At 55.2% G+C, this 18,409-nt stretch overlaps 3 protein-coding genes across 3 annotated transcripts; 2 read left to right on the forward strand and 1 right to left on the reverse strand.

Annotated features, from left to right (window-relative positions):
* Positions 1-1,189: 1,189 nt before the first annotated feature.
* Positions 1,190-3,466, forward strand: NCLIV_039860 (putative pre-mRNA splicing factor; the record flags this gene model as incomplete). The annotated part of the gene is made up of 2 exons (XM_003880895.1): positions 1,190-1,502; positions 1,941-3,466. The coding sequence occupies 2 exons, from the start codon at positions 1,190-1,192 to the stop codon at positions 3,464-3,466; spliced, it is 1,839 nt and encodes a 612-aa protein (XP_003880944.1).
* A 2,440-nt stretch (positions 3,467-5,906) lies between these two features.
* On the reverse strand, positions 5,907-8,402 carry NCLIV_039870 (conserved hypothetical protein; the record flags this gene model as incomplete). The annotated part of the gene is made up of 1 exon (XM_003880896.1): positions 5,907-8,402. The coding sequence occupies one exon, from the start codon at positions 8,400-8,402 to the stop codon at positions 5,907-5,909; it is 2,496 nt and encodes an 831-aa protein (XP_003880945.1).
* Positions 8,403-12,004: 3,602 nt separating this feature from the next.
* NCLIV_039880 (hypothetical protein) lies at positions 12,005-17,741 on the forward strand (the record flags this gene model as incomplete). Its single annotated transcript, XM_003880897.1, has 9 exons — positions 12,005-12,113; positions 12,530-13,245; positions 14,105-14,221; positions 14,885-15,007; positions 15,183-15,294; positions 15,605-15,675; positions 16,132-16,292; positions 16,779-16,881; positions 17,580-17,741. 9 exons carry the CDS (start codon positions 12,005-12,007, stop codon positions 17,739-17,741), a joined length of 1,674 nt encoding a protein of 557 aa, XP_003880946.1.
* Between the last annotated feature and the right edge of the window lie 668 nt (positions 17,742-18,409).

Below are 18,409 nucleotides of genomic sequence, written 5' to 3' on the forward strand. Positions count from 1 at the left end.
GAAAATCGGGGAAAATTGCGGTCTTGGGGAAGACGGAGGAAGATCGGCTCTTCCGCAGCGCAATCGTGCCGTCTCCAATCTGTTTCGTGTGTCACTTGGCGAAAGACGAGGCGCACGGTTTTGAAGAAACGCGTCGACCGCATTTGGATTTTTTTCGCGCTGTTTCTCGCTTTGCGAACAGGCGCCGCCGCAGCGCAGGGATTTCACCAGACGCTGCATGCGCCGAGGAAGGAGGCCGGTCTCTGCGTTTTTACCGTCGCATTTTTTTTCGTGTGACAAAGTTAAGGGTCGCCTCTGCCGGTGTCTTGCTCTTTCGCGTTCTTTTTCTCTGTCTCTTTCGCGCCACGCTGACCCTCCCTGTCTGCAGAGAAGCGGGGACACCGGCTGCTTCGTTGTCACTCTCTCGTGGGCTGTATCAACACACCTGAGTCGTCTGTCGCTCTTCTCACGAAGTTCCGTTTTCTCCCTGTCCTCTTTCCATGCTTTGTCGCTTTCGCACTTCTTCTGTTTGCCCAGGTTTTCTTCGCCAGTTCCTTCGCTGCGCATGCAGAGGCGGTCTTGCCGCCAGGCGTGAACTCTTTTTTTCATCGGGAACCTCCCGACCTGTGCACGGCTTTGTTTTTGCAGCTTCTCTTTCTTCCGAGGAAACGATTTTTTTCGCGGCTTTCCGGGCGGGTGGAGAGCGGAGGATGTGAGCGCGTGGACACGTCTCCCCCACGGCCTTCCTTCGTCTTGGTATACCGGTGCACAAAAAGAAAGGGAAAGGCCTCCCGTCGTCTGAACGCTCTTTGGAATCCTCTGCGCGGGTCCAAACTCTTCTGTTTCGCCGTCTCTTTCTCCCTTGCCCATCGTTCCTCTTCTCTGTCTTCTTCGTTGTCTGAGACGTCTCCGTCTCTCTTCTTTCTTTTTGTCTTCTCTTTCTCCCTCTTTTTCGTTTCCGCTCTGGGCCCGTCTTCTCTCCTGTCCTTCCTTCTTGGGGTATTCGCGCTCTCGCATCGTCTCTGTCTTTCCCGTCGAAGTCTGCTGTGTCGCTACTCTCTGACCCCCAGAGGGAGACCGGGGTGCCTGTTGGACCCATTCCATCGAATTAACAGAATTGCGCCTCTTCCTTCCAGCCTCCTTCTGGGCCCTCCTAGGGGGAATCCTACCTTCTCTCTCCCCCCAAGGAACCTAAACAGAACTCGGAAAGATGGACTACTTCGCGTCATACGCTGAGGATGAGGCCGGTGAGCTTGCGGCCGAGGCGGGGAAGGGGCCAGAGGCGGTGGGAGTGGACGCAGTCGCTCCTGCAGAGAAAGCGGGAGAGAAGAGAAAGGAAGAAGGAGGCGAGCCGCGGGAAGAAAACGCATGCATTTCGCTCCTGCCTTCCATCAACTGCGCGCCGCCTGTGAGCCTCTTGGCATGCAAGGCGCAGGCTCAAAGAAACGCGGTCTTCCATCGGCCCGAAGACACCGTTCTCATGTCCAATCCAAAAGTGGAAGCTCTGCAAACGCCGCTGCAAGGTACGCTGGCCCTTTCCGCTTTCCTCGTTTCTTCTCTCCACGTGCCTTTGTTCTTGAGCACAGAACCTTACAGCAGTTCTTCTACCTCCCTCACCCTATATATATTTGTATATGAAAATAGGGCGATATTTCCATATACATGCAGTTATACGGAAGGGAAAGATACATTTTTGTAGGTGAGGACTGGTATTAGATGGAGATATGGATAGACGTTGATAGATTTATGTACGCCTTGCGTGGCCGTGTACTTCTGGATTTGACTGTTTGTGGTGTGAACCTGGGTCTTTTGAGTGTGGCTCTCTGCTTTTTTCGTGAGAACCTTTTCCGTGCACACCTTTCCGTGTGGCTTTTCCTCCCCGTAACTGTTTTCGGTCCGGCCTCGGCGTCGCGTCTTCCCCTAGATCCGTCTCTTTTCGCGAGACTGCGTGCCTCCTGCAGGACCGTTGACCCCTCAGCAAGTGCGTCGCGGCGGGTGGACTGGCGTGTACAGACGCCGCTTGGCCGGCGACGTGGAGAAGGAGCACGTGAACGTGGAGGCGTTCGACAGACAGTTTTACAATTTCCAGTTCCACGGCCGGGCGGAAGATCCGTCGAACTTTACGCGGGACGCCTTGCTCGCGCATAACAGTGCAGGCGCGGACAGCGACGCTTCCAAAGTACGCGAAGCGGTCGCGTACGACACCCGGGGGTTCGTTCCAGAAGGCGAAGCGTCTCGGCGACAAAAACGCAGGCGCCTGCGGAACGACGACGCGACTTCCGACGACTTCCAGGGCCCGTGGGCGCCGTTCGAGCCGGAGGCGGTCGAGGCCTCGGGTGTACATACACCAGAAGACGGGGAGGCCGCAGCCACCGAGGCGGACCAGGGAGAGGACGCCGAGAAAAGCGAGAACGGGGGCGCGCAGAAGGCGAAGACGCGGGGCGGGGCTGCGTCTTTTTCGAAGGACGACGCTGTGGACAGCATCTTCCACGGGAAATCCGCGACGGACTACCAAGGGCGGTCGTGGCTGGACGTCCCGCCGGGGACGAAGGAGCTGCCGCCGGACAGCGCGTGTTTTCCGCCGAAGCGCGAGATCCACGCATACGTCGGGCACACGGGAGGCGTGCAGGCGATTCGCTTCTTTCCGCGGAGCGGTCACTTGCTGCTGAGTGCGAGCATGGACAGCACCGTGAAGATCTGGGACGTGCTGAACCAGCGGAAGCTGTACCGTACGTACACCGCACACAAGCAGGCGGTCCGGGACATTCAGTGGGCGGAGGAGGGTCGGCGGTTCTACAGTTGTTCGTTCGACAACACGGTCAAGTTATGGGACACGGAGGCGGGGAAAGTGATTGGTTCTTTCGGGAACGGAAAGACGCCGTACTGCGTCACAGTCAATCCGAACGACAACAATGTGTTTGTCGTCGGCAGCGCGAATCGCCGCGCAGTCCAGTTCGACGCGCGGACCGGGAACATCGAGGTCGAGTACGCCGAGCACATTGGCAGCGTGAACACGGTCACGTTCTGCGAGGAAGGTCGGCGCCTGGTGACGACGGCCGACGACAAGAAGCTGTTTGTCTGGGAGTACGGGATCCCCGTCGTCATCAAGCACGTGTCGGAGCCGGATATGCACTCGATGCCTGCTGCTGCGAAGCACCCAAGCGAGAAGTACCTTTGCTTCCAGTCGATGGACAACCAGATCCTCACCTACGACGCGTACGGCAAGTTCCGGATGAACCCGCGGAAGAAATTCAAGGGCCACTTGTGCGCAGGGTACGCCTGCAAGCCTGCATTCTCCCCCGACGGAAAGTGGCTGCTCTCAGGAGACGGAAACGGAAAACTCTGGATTTGGAACTGGAAAAACGGAAAAAATATCCGAACCCTGCAAGCGCACGACCAAGTCTGCATCGACTGCCAGTGGCATCCCAACATGACTAGCCGAGTCGCCACGTGTGGCTGGGACGGCCTCATCAAACTCTGGGACTAAAAACCGCAAACGCCTTTCTCACGCGCGTCGACAGCCAGTGAAAAAACGAAGTCCACACCAAAACACACAAAAGTCCGTTCAAACGTTCAAACAACACACACGCGCGCTGTCAAAACACAACGGACAGGCCTACCACATACGCACTCCAGATGCATACTCATACATATATATATATATATATATATATATATACAGGTATATATAGAGGGAAAGAGGGACGGAGATATTTGCAGATATCGCTCTTCTCTCGCTTCGGGCATATATGTATGTATATATATATATATACATTGAGGGGGGGGGGGGTCTGAGCGTGAGCAACCGAATGAGCGACGGAGGACGGGGAGGCCGTTCGTGAAAGTCTGGGACTGAAGATCCGTGGTCTGGCGAGAAATCGTGAAAACATTCGGTGTGCGCATCCTTCGCATCTCTCTCCATGTATGTATGAAATACAGAGACCCGGTCATGCTGTGGGGTGGGTGATACAGTGCGCGAATCGTACCTCTCCGCCCATACCGTTCTTCACCACATTGCAGACACAAGCCGACGGGGTGCATATATATATATATATATATATATGTATATATATATGTATATATATATATATATATATGTATTGGTGCAGAAATGGAGTATGTGCGTGGGTACGTGTTGGGAGATGGAATGGGAGGAATGTTTCCCCTGTTTTGGGGATATGCGTTGGCGACGAGCCGACTCGATGGGGAGTGGCGAAGTTTCTGAACATTTTCCGTTTTCGATTCCTGGATCCAGGACGAGGTGCGAACCGCATAATCCGAGCTTTTGCGTGTGCAGAAGAGGACGCGGGGCAGCAGAGAGCTCCGGAATTTGCCCCAGCCATTGTGCCCAGCGGAATTCTCGCGCATGTCATCCACATCTTTTTGGCTATCCTTCCCCATTTATCAAGTGAACAGTTAGGTCTCGATCTACTCAGATTCCACAATGATCACCCGCCAGACGTGAGCGTCCGTTTCCACGTACACTCCCTCTTGGTATACAGCGCAAGGACCTATACTTAGGCAAACAAATCCGTATTTAGACGCGCGTACAGATGGGGAGTTAACAGCGTGTAAGAGCGCCTGTTGATGGACGCAGAGGCCGGAGCGTGATTCTCAAGCTGTCGCGAGCTGCGGGCGTGCGTTGCCTGGGTGTCCAACTCTCTATCGTTTTCACGTGAGAAGTTATTCGCAGCATTTTGAAATCTTGCGACCTTGGAAGAGATGGACACCATACACATACACCCGAGTCTTCCCGCACACGTGCGATTTCGAAGAGAGATTTGCACCCCAACGGGAGCATGTCCGTCGCATTTTTTACGAATGATGTCGAAACTGCATTCCAGCTTCGACAGTGCGCGGAAACGGAGGCGCCTTGCAAAAATACAAACGCGAAACACGAGAGGAGACACTTCACACAAAGCCGCCACAGCTTTGAGCACCTGGCGCCGAGAGGAAGATACGCGAGCTCTCAAAACAGACGGCGGATCTTAAAATCTGCAGAATATAAATCCCTCAAGAAGGCACGCGTCCCGTAACAGACACAAAACGGGTTGGCACTGATAGTGTGTCTTCACACGGAGATCCGCCGCTCTCAAAAGCGGGGCTCTTTGGACTCACTACAGCAACACGAGACCACTCTCACTTTCCGACACGCGACTGAATTTGGCGAACTCGCGAAGCACCGCTGCAGGCCTACATCTGTGCGTAGAGGCACCGCCCAGTAGACATGGAAATAGCGTCGATGGCTTTACATATATACATATAAATATGTACATGTATATATATGTATATATATATATATATATATATATATACGCATGTGTACAGATCGGCGTGCGCACATGCATCTGGCTGCAGGGCCAAGTGCGTACTTGCGAGTGTTCGTCGGGCGGAGTCGCGAAGACGACGGCGACAAAGGATCTTGCGCAAAGCAGGACTGTCTGTGCCCCGTGTCGTTACGCAAGGCTGCAAGCGTACAGGGTGGAAGAGATGTCGCGCGCGCATGCATCGGCGGAATCCGCGCCCCGGATCCCGCGAGTCTCTCTCGGTTGCGACCTTTCGGCTGAGCTGGAGACCTCTCGACTTCCCTCTAGCACTCCTCGAAACCACGGAACGACGCAAAGAACGAGACACCCACTCGACGCGTTTGCCTCTCGACTGCGCCCCCCTCTTCCGTCGGAGAGACAAAAGTGCACACTCCACACCCACAGCACGTGCACAGACCTCGACACACATATAAATTCACGCAAACCTCATCCTACACACGCATACACATACATGGACATAGGTATACATTTACAGTGTACAAGTGTACGTGCATACGTCGACTCCTCGGTTCCTACGCGTTTCCTCGCGTGCATCTGGGATGCCCTTGCACTTTGTGTGTCGACTAAAAGTTTGCAGAACCGTTTTTTGCTCTCTCCGTCTTAGGCCTTTGGTCGCCCGCGCTTGGTGGGAACGCCGATCGCCGCCAGAAGCTCCGCGGCCGGAGAGAACAGCGGCGGACCGGAGAGGCAGGCGTCTCGGGCTCCCCCGGCGCCCCGAAGCAGCACGATCACCGCCTTCTCGTCCCCGCGCGCGCTCTTCTTCTTCGCCTGCGCGTCCCGCTTGCTGTGCGCGAGAGTCTCGTCCCCAGGCGCGAGGCCCGCGTCGCCCACCTCCTTCACCTGGACCGAACAAGACACCACGTCGTCCACCAACGCAACAAAGCCGTGGACCAGCTTTCGCTGCAAGCCGTCCAGGCCCCAGACAACGAGGACGCCGTCACGCCTTTGCACCGGCGAAAGTTTCTCGGCTGGCGCGGCGTTAGGCTCGGTGTTGAGACAGGCGCCAGGCGACTCCGGCGGGGACGGGCACGGAGAATTCGCAGATTCCTCCGAGGCGTCCAAACGTGCCTCGTCTGTATCTGCGCGGAAACGGAAAGTCTTCTGACGCTCTTCCAGAAACTCCCGCAACGTGCTGTCCTCAGCAACCGTCAAATCGTCCACACCAACTTCCACCAAGCAGTTGCCCCAGTTGCCGTCTTGAGAAGCCGCAGCCTTACGCACCCGAAACATCATCACACGAACACCGCCCCACGCATTCAACTGTTTTCCCTCCTCCCGCTCTGCCTTTTCTATCTCTTCCTTTTCCATCTCTGCCTTCTCCTTTTCCGTTTCTTCCTTGGCTTCACTCGGTGTATCGGCAGCGACGCGCGTCGGCAGCCCGTCGGCGGCGTCTGACTCGGCCTCCACTTCGCGCTTGATCTGTCTCGAGTGTGCATGCGCCTCGCCGTCTTCGCTTTCCTCTTTCACATCTTTCCCTGCTTCGCGCGGCGACGGCGCCGCGTCTCTCGGGTCGGTTTCAGCGACAACCCAGAGGACGCCCCACGCACGCAGCAGTTGCGCCTCGAAGCTCCGCAGAAAGTTCTGGTGGTGTTCGCTGTCGGCGAGGAAGCTCTTCACGTGGCGGAAGGATACCCGGATGCCTCGCAGCAGCTGGAGAGACGGCCGGAGCTGGCCCCTGCGTCGCGCCGCCGCGCCCTCGCGGAGTGTACGTACCCCGCGCGCGAGGTCCTCGGCGCGCTCCTGGTTTCGCAGGATCTCCTCGATCAGGTGCTCCTCTTGTCTGCGTAAATACCGCAGCAGCGCCTGCTGCTCCTCCAAGGAAGAAAGGAGAGACGTGTCTTCCTCAGGCGCCCCTCCAACCGTACCGGCCTCCGCCCGAGGACCTCGCTCGCCCTCCGTCTCGCCGTCCTCGCCCCCGAGCTTCTGTTCCCGAATCAGCGTGAGGAGTTGCCGCTGCTGGTGGCGATTCTGGCGGAGTTTCTGCTGTCTCCGGCGGCGGTCTTGCTCCGCCTTCCTCGCTAGACGCATCAGCAGCCGCTCGTCTTCGCGCGCTTGCTCGCCTCCGCGCTCCTTCTCGCCGTTCTTCCCGGCCGTCTCCCCCCCCGACTCCTCGCCTGCATCTGAGAGGACGGTCGGCCCACGCGCTGTCTTCCTGCCTGGCTGTGGCGCCCCGAGGAGAGCGTCTTCTTTGCCTTTTCGGAAGGCTTCGTAGGCTGCTGCGTTCCTCTGCAGGCGCTGCCAGCACGTGGGGCGAGGTGCGTCTGCGCCCGGCGCGCCGGCGTCCGTGTCAGTCACGTCTTCGCCGCTCTCGTACATGCATCGCCGCAGCGCCGCGACCAAGAGTTGGTGCGACACCCAGCGACGCTGCTTGTTCTTCCCCATCCTGCGGCGGCCGCCGCCCTCGCGACGCGCCTTTCGCGAAGAAGGCCCCGCGGAAAAGGGCCCTGGCGCTGCATAGAGAGACGAGTACGACGCGGAAGGATACACCGGAGCGGAAGGATACACCGAGGCAATGGTGGAGAACGCAGCAGGGATGGCGGGGGAGGCGGCGGAAACCGGATACGTCGCGGGGTACACCGAGGAGGGGCCGGAGAAGGCAGGCGAGGAGACTGCGAGGGGGACGTGGAAGTCTTTTGGGAGAGGGCGAGCGGGGATGGGGCTCTTTGTGAGCACGGAGAGAGACGCCCCCACGCGCCGATGCTTCGGAGAGAGACACTGGGAAGCGAGAGGCTCGTCGATGCAGTCGTCGTACCAACTGACGCGGCGAGTCAGTCCCGCGACAGCGTCGCCGGCCGATTCAGCAGAGCTTCGCCCCGGAGAGGCTGGCAGGTCTGCCTTCTTCAGAATGGAGGAACTTGCAATCGCCCCGGCGTCGCGGAATCTCCCTGCTTCACACCCGGCGGCGTCGCCGCGTCCGCAGAGAGTCTGGGAGCGCGAGGCTCCGCACGCGGCGTCTCTTTCGTCGCGTCCTCTGGTCCAGCTGCGTCTCTCCTCGTCGCCTTCGCAAGTATCGCCTGCACCTGGGAAGGACGAAAAGGCGGAGCGGAGCGAGGAGACAGCTCCTGTCCGCTCGCCCCTGTCACCGAAAGCCGCCATTCTGGGGCAGGAAGGAGAGAGGCAGCGAACCGGGGGCTCGATGCCGAAATCTGTTGTCCGTTTCCGCCCCGCGTTTTTCAGTTTTTGGACGTCTCGGCTCCACCTACACAAGACGCTCGCGTGGGCCTCGGACAAGAAAGCGGAGATAGAAATGAAGAGACAGACTCTCCTCAGTGCGATGGAGTCCCCTCTGCGGGACGCAGGCGATTTCCCCGGGTTTGACGAGAGAAACCTCCGTCTCTCTTCGACACGCGTCAGAGCCGCCGTTCACACACTTTCCCGTCGAGCGTCCATCGTTCCAGAACGGGCAACTGCCAGAAGTCCCCGGCTGCAGCGTGGCCGCTGAAGCAATTTCGCAGAAACTTCACAGAGACTCAAGTCCACAAACAACCCTGTGTCCACACACTTAAAAGTTGCAAATGCTTTAACGCGCGAAGGACAAGTGGATGCATCTGGAGAAGGCAAGATCCAAGACGGTAGGTTGTCGAAGATTACGCAATTTCTGAACCATTCAGCCGCCAGGAGCCCTTTCGCGCTTTCTGCAACGGCGAGGGGTTCTCGAACAGGCCGGGGCTGTTCCGTATACCTCTTTCCTTTCTTCTCGCATCCAAGAAGCGGGAAGCCACGAGAGAAAAGCCGTAGATGTTCTTCCCTTGCGCGTTCCGTATTCTCTAAAACAGTGGAGAGTGAAGCGGAAACGGAGGATCACGATAGACAGCACAGTTTCCTTTTCTCAGCTTGTCACCTTCTCGGGCTTCTTTATCTGGTTGTTTGCGTTGATTCAAGGGCCGGCGTCTGTTTCCCCGTGTGCTGCTCTTCGGATGAAGCGAGGACTGCGCCTTGTTTGTGTTCTCGTTCTTTCTCGGCGAACCGTTCGCTCTTGCATACACCGATCGGCTCCAGAATCGTGCCGGAGCAGAGACGCGGTTCAGCACTTTCAGCCGTTTTTGTGGGGCGCGAATAGGTGTGGCTGCTCGTCGTTCCTCGGTTTTAGTTCGGGGAGGAAGCCTTTCTCTCCGTCTCTCGCCCCATCCTGGAGCCAAGCAGAGGAAGCAGCCGAAAAGCGCGCCTGTAGGGCTTCTCTCGCGGAGTACAGACACTCGAGAGAGCCGAGAAGGCGGGTAGGGCGGCGACTCTCGCGAGTCACGCCGTCAGAACATCTTTCCGGAAAAAGTTGCGCAGACACCGAGGGGGGCACTTTCTCTCGCGTGCCTCTCCAATCCCGCGAAGAACGCCGCAGAAACCAGCGGCGGTCGAGGAGGAAGGGAGGCGCCCCACGAGACTACAGACATCAAGACGCAAGAGAAGGAGACGACAGAAAAAGAGAGCAGGAGAGAGACGCACGCGTCTTTTTTGAAGTCCCAAAAAGGCGAAGGGGACTGGGAAAGGGGGGAACCGGAGGGAGGTGGAAAACGCGGGCGATGGAGGAAAAAAATAGCCGGATCGAGCACGCTTCTGAGCAAAGCTGCTGTGTACACGCGGGGCGAGCGTGAAGCAGCCACAGTCTCCCGCTGTCTTTCCAGCGCGTGCACAAAAACCAGCCTCTCGGCTGGCGAACTCTTGGCAAGACAGAAACAGAGACGGGTTTTTTGTTGCACACGGTGAAAAAAAAGAAAGCTTCAGGGGAATCTGTCGCGGAACGAAACACAATCGTCCCGCCGCACGCAGGTAGCACACCAGGCTGACGAGCAGACAGACCGCCAGAAGTGTATGGACTCTCTGAGACTGGAGAGCTGCATTCGAATGCGTGGAGCGAAAGTTTGCCAGGAGTTTTCCAGCAGCGTGCAATCCAATACAGACGCCCAGCTTAATTTAGCCGTGCAAAAAACATGCTAGTACGATACACACACGAATCAGAGGAGTGTCCCTGACAAACGGTTTGTTTCCGGTGTAGTTGTCTGGGGATCGGAAAAGTTTTTCTTTCAATGGAAAAAGCCGGGGTAGGCGGGTAGCAGTTTTGTCGGGTGTAGATGCAGATCGATAACACATTTTGTAGGGCTGCATTTGCCAAGCCATAGCGGTGTTTTCCCGTAAAGAAAAGGTCGGACAGTGGGTGCACACAGAGAACCAGGCGAGAATGTGCGCCGCACTTGAACGCAAGTCCGCGGCTGGGTGACTTCGTGGAGAAATGCACTCAGTGGACGCAAGCTCCCGCTTTGTTTTTGTTTAACAAGCTGCATCCGTACGTTCGTTGTTGGCCCGTTCACCCTTCTTGTACAGTGCTACCCCTGCCTCTAAATGCATAGATATGCGCAGAGACGGCTAATCATTCTTTGCAAGCAGGTCAAACCCCGTCACGCCAACAAGGGGATGAATGACTCCGGACTAAAGAGAGAGGGGAAGTGCTCGTCTTGTCGTTTGCACACACTAGTGTGGCTGGGAAGTTGCGTTTCATAGGAAAAGACAGAGACACGCAGCACTCAAATCCAACTGAGCTAATCAAGAGCCATCAGCGACAGTGAAGCTGTGTGTACACTGCATGTCCTCAGCATCTCTGGTTTGTCTGTTTCTTAATGTCCCTCTAAGGGGAAATCGTTCAACAGCCCACGGCGAGGATTCCAGCCGCTCCACTTGCGTTCGCAACACACTGCACATCGTTCTCTCCGTTCCTTGTTCTCACCTCCAAATTTCGCTCCCCTTCTCCTGTCTTGTCTGCCACCATGTCTTCCCTAGAAGAAAAGAAGAGCGAAGGGTCTCAACCACTAAGCGCGACATACATCTAAATGTATACACGTTCAAACATGTATGTACATATATACATTTATACGTAACTACGTACATACACACGTAGCTATGCATTTCTCTTGGCGGGATCTATGCATATATATATATATATATAACTATAATTTTACACATATATACACATATATGCATATATGCGCCTGTATTTACGGACACATACGAATATTGAATCTTTATATTCACGTGTATGCAATTATATATACTAACGCCGAAATCTACACGTTTGTCAGATACGTCCTAGATAGACAGTTTGTATCTGGGGCATTACACCATGTGGATATGTGTTGAAAAGGTTATAGACAGGGGCTTGCGTAGAGCCTACATTTGTTTGGCACTTGACGGAGAAGAGTCTTCTTGCATGCGACTGCGACGGAACCACTCAAACCACTTGGATGCAGTTGCTTGGTTCGATCGCGTGTGGTGTGTCTCTCTGGTATATTCCATCTGCGTTGCCTTCTGAGACCCTCCTTTACGGTACAGTACCGAAATTCCTGAGAAAACGGCTCTTCTTCGCAGTTTCACGCGTCCGACGCATGTGTTTAGCAACAAAAAACAGATTTCTCTCGGAACCAGCTGTCGGCAGAACATGAATGAGAGCTACAACTTCCAGGCGTATATACAGCCGCCACTCCTGCACCGCGTTTGGATTCCGGCGCTTTCCAAATCCACGTTTCCTTCTCATATCCTTCACTCTCCTTGCCCACTTCTTTTCTCGCAAGCTCCCTTTCTTTCTTCCGCCGTTGGCTGCAAAGCTACGGCAGGGACACACGGCTCGAGTGTGCAACTGACAACTCGCGGCGAGCGTCTTCGACAGCCTTTCTCAGACGGAAAACCCGCGTCTCCTGTTTTCTGAGGCACCAATGAATGAGAGTGTTGCGCTAAAAGTTTTGAAAGGAACCCCACCTTATAAATTGGCACACAGGTTGATGTGGCTGCTTGTGTCTGCGGCGGGTTTGGCCTCTTTGGGTGGTACGCGCATGCGCGATTTACGCGTCAACTACGGCGTTCCACAGTTGCTCTTCACACTCCAGCCGAGGAGTTTTCTTTTTTGGAAACGATCTGCTTCGTCCTCTCTAGCCTTTTTCTCCTTAGACTGGGCCTTTCCACCGCTCTCGACGTTTGGCAGTTAACCCGGAGTTACTCTCCGCTGTTTGGTGAGTCGTCGAGCTGTCTCGTTCGCGCTTCATCCTTCCTGGGTCACTCTTTCTTGCTCATTATCTTCTGTCTCCATCGTTTGTCACTTTTTTCCTCTCTCGTCTACTTCCGCTTCCTCGGTCTGTTTTTCGTCTGTCTCTTTAGTTCCCCTTCTTTTCTGTATGCCGTCCCTACAAGAGACAGCTGATTCTCTCAAGCCGTGCGGTTTTTTCGCTTTTCTTTTTCTTTAGCTTTAGGACAAAAAGCCTCCACACTGCTCCTCCTCGCAGATATTTGCATGCAACGACTCGACCCGGGTCGTCTCGTTTCTTCTTCCTCTTCGTCCTCGTTTCTCGCTTTGCGCGGTGCTCACACCACCCGTGCCCAGTCAGCTGCGAGCGGCATGGCATCGTCCGGGGGAGAGCGGTCTTCTTCTCCCTCTTTTTCTCCCTCCTTTTCCCCCTCCTTTTCCCCTTCTCTGTCTTCCTCCTCTCTTGTTTCCCCCTCTTTCGCGTCTTCCTCGTTTTCCCTTTCCGTGGAGAACCCGCACACGGGATCCCTTGCACAGGTCGGCGTGGCGGGGTCTTCAGGTCCGCCGCCTCCCCCGCCGGCGCTTCCAGGAGAGGAGCCTTCCCACCCCACAGGAGAGACGCGAGACGCGAGAGAAGAGAGAGACTGCCCGCGCGACAGAGAGGAAGGACGGGGACCAGCTGTGCCTGCAGCCGCCGCCCTGTCTGCGCATGCGCCTCTGCACGCGGTCGATCGCGCGTTCCTACGCGTGCCTCTGGAGTGTGCCCAGAGAGCCGTGAAAGCAAATTCACGCAGTCTGTACAGAGACGTCGGCGTCGTTCTCGCCTACGTGCTCAAGGGGAAAATGGCGGCGCAACTTGCCGAATGCTCGACCGTCGAAGACAAAATCAACAAACTCGACCTCGTCATTGAAAAAGTCAAGAAAATTCGAGACAAGGTCCGACCCACCACGCAAATGCTTCGCAGCCACTTTCCATGCATTTCTCCACTGTACATATACATGATTCCATATATATACATATACACTTGATTCTCTCCGGATGCATGTAGATGCATGCAGGTGCATATATGTGTATGTATGTGCTTATGTATGTATGTATGTATGTATGTATGTATGTATGTATGTATGTATGTATGTATGTATGTATGTATGTATGTATATCTGTATGTTTATGTGTATGCGTATATATATATATATATATATATATATATGTCTTACATCTATATCCACATAGATACATGTATCTCTGCATGTATTGATTTCCATACGTTATTTACATACGTAGACCTATGCCGCTACATATATATATATATATATGAAGAGAGAAACTCATAGGTTGGTGTGGCACGTGAGGTTCGGTGATCCATTAAGGTTTGTGTGTGTAGCAGTGCGGGGAGTCTGTGCGGGATTTGTGCATGAGCTCGGTGTCCCGGCGGCGACTCTCCTTCCAGGCGCAGCGTGGGAACGAAGAGTCGCGCACGTTCCTGCTGAGGTGCCAGACGCGCGTTCGTCGTCTCGCCGAGGAACCCGACATTCAACAGGTCCACACGAAGGTACCAAAAGCGAAAGCTGCTCAGCGGTGCATGCGCGGTTTGACGTGCAGAGAGCGTGCACATACCTCGACACATCTGCGGACTCCCACGTGGGTCGAAGCATGTTTTCAAGCATCTAGGCGTACACATCTCAAGTACACACCCACCCATATATATATATATATATATATATGGGGAGAGTATCTGCACGTGCGTTTAGCAGGTGTCGACTTGTGTAGCGAGGGCGTCTGCGTTTTGTTCAGCCGGATTTCTCCTTCGCGACGTACGGCGACCGCGTCGCGTGGGTCGTCCACGAGTACCTCGCTCGCTCGGGCCTGCCTCTCACTGCGGAGTCGCTGAAGCAGAAACTGGATCTCGAGGTAAACTCTCTCGTTTCTCCGTCTCCCCGGGATTCTTTCCTCCTCGACTGTCGCATCCGCGCGCTTCCTTCACTTCTCACCGAAATAGAAGCAAGCACACACCTTGCCAGGAGCTCTCTCAGAAACGCGCACTGTACCGCCCCGCGACTGGCCATCGTGGTAGATAAATACAAAAACCCTAAACCCTAGACCTGCATGTCTATATATATAGATAGATATATGAGCTTGTGGGATTTGGAGCGGAAGCCGGGGCCCGCAGGGGTTTTGTTCGAAAGACTCCGTTTCTGCAGGTCTGCGGCACGGCGTGTCTCGGCCTGAAGCCGCTTTCTCTTACATCTGCAGGAGCCTGTTTCGCGCGCCTCTGTGTTCGTCCCGATCCCCTTGACTTGGAGCACTTGTGTGGCGCGCAGCGTCATCCTCTCGGCAAACACAGATCCGTGCCTCGCTTGCATGCACCGTGGCTAAGACGTAGAGAGGGGAGCGCGCAGAACGGCGAGCGTGAACATCACACGCGCAGTCAACTCCACGTCGACAAACAGCCAGATCCGCAGCTCCACAGCGTAACGCGTGGAGATAGCAAGAGGAGAGAGCGATGGAAAGCTGTGGGGTGAGAGTAGCGATCACGCACCTAATGTGGTGTTTGTGGTCTGTGGGTCTCTGCAGCCTTTCACAGATGCAGAAGTTTATCAGGAGATTCTCGACGTGCTCGGCGGATTGCTGCGAGAGTCCACCGAGGAGGCGCGGCAGTGGGTGAATGAGCACCGCGGGAAACTGAAGAAGATCGGGGTAAGGTGCCAAGTGTGAGTGATGAGCCGTCGAGGTGTCGGTACACCCCGGTGCGAACTCGGCAGATAAGCTCGGACTCTGTTTTCCCCGGCAGACCTTTTCACTTGTCTGGGGAGCGCGGAGGCGCTCCCTTCCCAAATTGCCGCATCTCGTTTGTCTCCTTTGTTTTTTGCAGTCGCTATTTGAATCGGAGCTCCACGTCCAGCACGTGCTTGAACTGCTGAAGAAGAAAGACGCCAAAACCGCCGTCGCCTACCTCAAAGCGAACGTTGGTCCCGACGACTTTGGTGAGCTTCAGCCGTTCTCGGCTTTTCCTCAACCACTTTGCATGCCTCTCTCTTCACAGACTCAACACCATTTTCGTTTTTCTTTGGAGAATCCTTTTTCAGTCTTTTCTCTCCCTCGCAGCCGCTCTCGGCTCCTGTGAGCTGCGCAGGGTTGGGCCAGGCGGTGTGTCGCCCAGGGCGCGTTTCCCCGTTAATCGCGAGGCCTCCTCAGAGACAATCCCCTCTCTTTCGTCTCGCCTTTTTCCTGCATCGCTCTTTCTCGCCTTTTTTTCTCTTTTTTCCTGCATCGCTCTTTCTCGCCTTTCTCTAGCTCGCTGCGTGGACATCCGCAAGGTGGTGACGCTGACGGCGTTGCTCGAGGACCCCCCCCCTCAGTACGCGGTGAGGCGGTCTCTTTTTAGGAACCTCTTTCTTTCTGCCAGCGGTTGCTTTCTTCTGCCGCCCTCGGGATGCGGGCGGCTGACTTCTCCGTTCGCTTCCGTGGTCTCTCCCTCGTTGAAAAATGCGGGCTTTTCCAGCTCGGAGAGAGTCACGCCCATGTCTCCGCGAGGATCCCATCAGCCAGCGCAGCGATGAGACGTTTCCTCGAGACCACAGGTTCCGAAGCAACACGGAGGTAGCTCTTCTTCTCGGCCTCCAGCATTCGCCCCTTCTCTTCTTTCCTCTCGAGGCTGCCGGCACTGTTTTCTGTGCCCGCAATCCTACGCAGGAGATCGTTTTCTCGCTGTCTGAGGCTTCACCCTGGACCGCCTTGTTCTCCTCTCTCTGCGATTTTCTTTCCACAAACATGTCGAGAAAAATCTAACGCGTGCCTGCTGCGTGTGCGCCTTTCTGCAGGCTCTCTTCGGCATCGAACGCTGGCACAGGCTGTCTTGCCTCTTCCTCCACACTAGTGCGCAGGTCTACGGGTTCTCGGTAAAACCCACGCTCGTCGCCCTCCTGCAGGCCGGCTTCTCTGCTCTCAAGTCATCCGTCTGCGAGGAACAGAAATCTGCGAGGTGTGCTCTTGCCCATTTCCGCTGTTGCTCGAGGAAGAAGTCCTCCTTCTCGGGGGGGGGAGGGGGGGGCGAGCGCGCTCGGGGGACGTGTCTCCGAACCGAAGGCGCGCCGCGTTGACCGAAGGCTCTCTCTAAGCGAGGCTCTCGGAGCAGCTGCGAACTGACGTGCATGCGCATGACCTCGTTCTCTCTCTCCGTTTCCGTCTCTCTCTTGTCTCTCTTCTCTCTACTCCAGTGCCGACACCTGGAGGGGTTCGACAGTGTGCACGTGGAGAGGACTTCCGACACGTTTTGTGTCAAAAGTGTGGAACTCCGCACTAAAACATGCGCATATAGTTACACATATCAATCGTTACACGTGCATAAAGACGGGTAGGTCTACTATGGGTGATTCCAGCCTTATATATATATATATATACCTATACGTGGTTGCAGGTCTGTTTTTGTGCCTACATTTGTGTTGGGCGTTTTGCTTCTCGCTCTCAGCTGTCCGACGTGCCTGCCGGAGTGGGCAGACTACGTGCGCAAGGTCCCCGCGCCGCACCGGGTTCAGAGCTTGCTCATCTGTTCAATCAGTGGAGAAGTGATGGTACGCAAGAAAAACAGATGTGTTGTTTGCATGCAAATAACGGCTTCACCGTACATTCTCAAATGTGTCAGCACTCCGCTGTCTCCGCACCTCAACGCTCCATCTACCTATTTATTTTTGTCCCCTTCATTGTCTTCAACACCACCGCGATCTGCCTCTTCCACTTCACGGTTCTTGTCATCTCTCCCATATATATATATATATGCATAGTGGCGATGTGCTGCATACGCGCCTTTCTAGATCTCTGTTGGAGTTGAATCGTGTTTGCACGCTCGTGGAACGGGTGAGAGGTTGTGGCAAGTCTGTCGAAGCGGGCGGTTCCTGTGTCCCTTTGTTTTTTTCTCCTCTGACACTCTCAACTGTCGTTTCCCTTCGTTTTTCCGCCTAGCGCCGCATTTGCGCAGTCCCGGTGAGGACTTTCGGCGCGCTTTCTCTGTGATAGCTCGGTGCGTGTGTTCATCTGTCCTGTCCGGAAAGGCAGCTCCGCGTCTGTTGTTTCTTTTGTGCTTCTCGGCCGAGTGCAAACAGGGGCCAGCTACAGCTGGTCTGCCGAGTTGTCGGCGTGCGTCGGGGCGACCAGCGAGCCGTCACGGGAAAGGCTTTTTTCATCGGTTTCTGGGCACGCGTCGATCGCGTTTTCTGTAGCTGCAGCGAGTCAAAAGCCCCTTTGCGGTTTGCAAATGTTCTTTGCCGTTTAGGATGCCGACAATCCCCCCCTCGCGAGTCCAGATGGCCACGTCTACTCGACCAAGGCTATCCGGGCTCTGGCCGCTGCCGCGCCTGACGGCAAAACCGTCGTCTGCCCCAAAACGAAGCAGTCCTATCCCGTTGAAAGATACACTCGAATCTACGTCACGTAGCAGCATCTGGTCAAAACATGCACGTACACTTACACAAATAAAAGTGAATACGGACAAACCGTACAGGCACATCTCCAGCGAAACCGAATTGCGTTTTATGTGGATATATGCACGCATGTCGATATGCTCTCACCGATCTCCTCTAAACACGGGTGTCGGCACCTATCCATATACAGCTTTATGTTTAGAGGCGTTTGTTTGCGTGAGTAAATACATGTAGACGTAAAGGTGTCGATTTGAATCACTCTTCAAGAAGAAGTTCTCCTGTTCAAGAGAGAAGGGGGGGTTCCCGTGGAAGGGCTGCGCGCGGTACAACTCTCAGCGTCGTCCTCCGAAGAGACCGGAATGGTCGCGATGAGGAGCTGAAAACTGATTTTTTTTCAGAAGGTCAACAAGAGGGCAAAACGAGACAGATACGGGCTAAACGTTTCCTTGTCTCCCGCCTCCTCAATCCCTTCGCCGCAGGTTCCCAGGAAACAGCCATGGCCAAACTTCAAAGTCTTTTGTCGTGTTCAGTCAATGCATATATGTACCAATAGAAAAAATATACATGTATACTTACGGAGCGTATACGTGTATGAAAGCCTGTGGGGAAGTTGAGCGAGGTGTTCTTTTCGTACATCTTCTGTAAAAGGCATCGGGCGCCTCCGTGTTCGGTATGTTAGACG

Source organism: Neospora caninum, chromosome IX, assembly GCF_000208865.1.
Source record: "Neospora caninum Liverpool complete genome, chromosome IX".
Classification (NCBI taxonomy): Eukaryota; Apicomplexa; class Conoidasida; order Eucoccidiorida; family Sarcocystidae; genus Neospora; species Neospora caninum.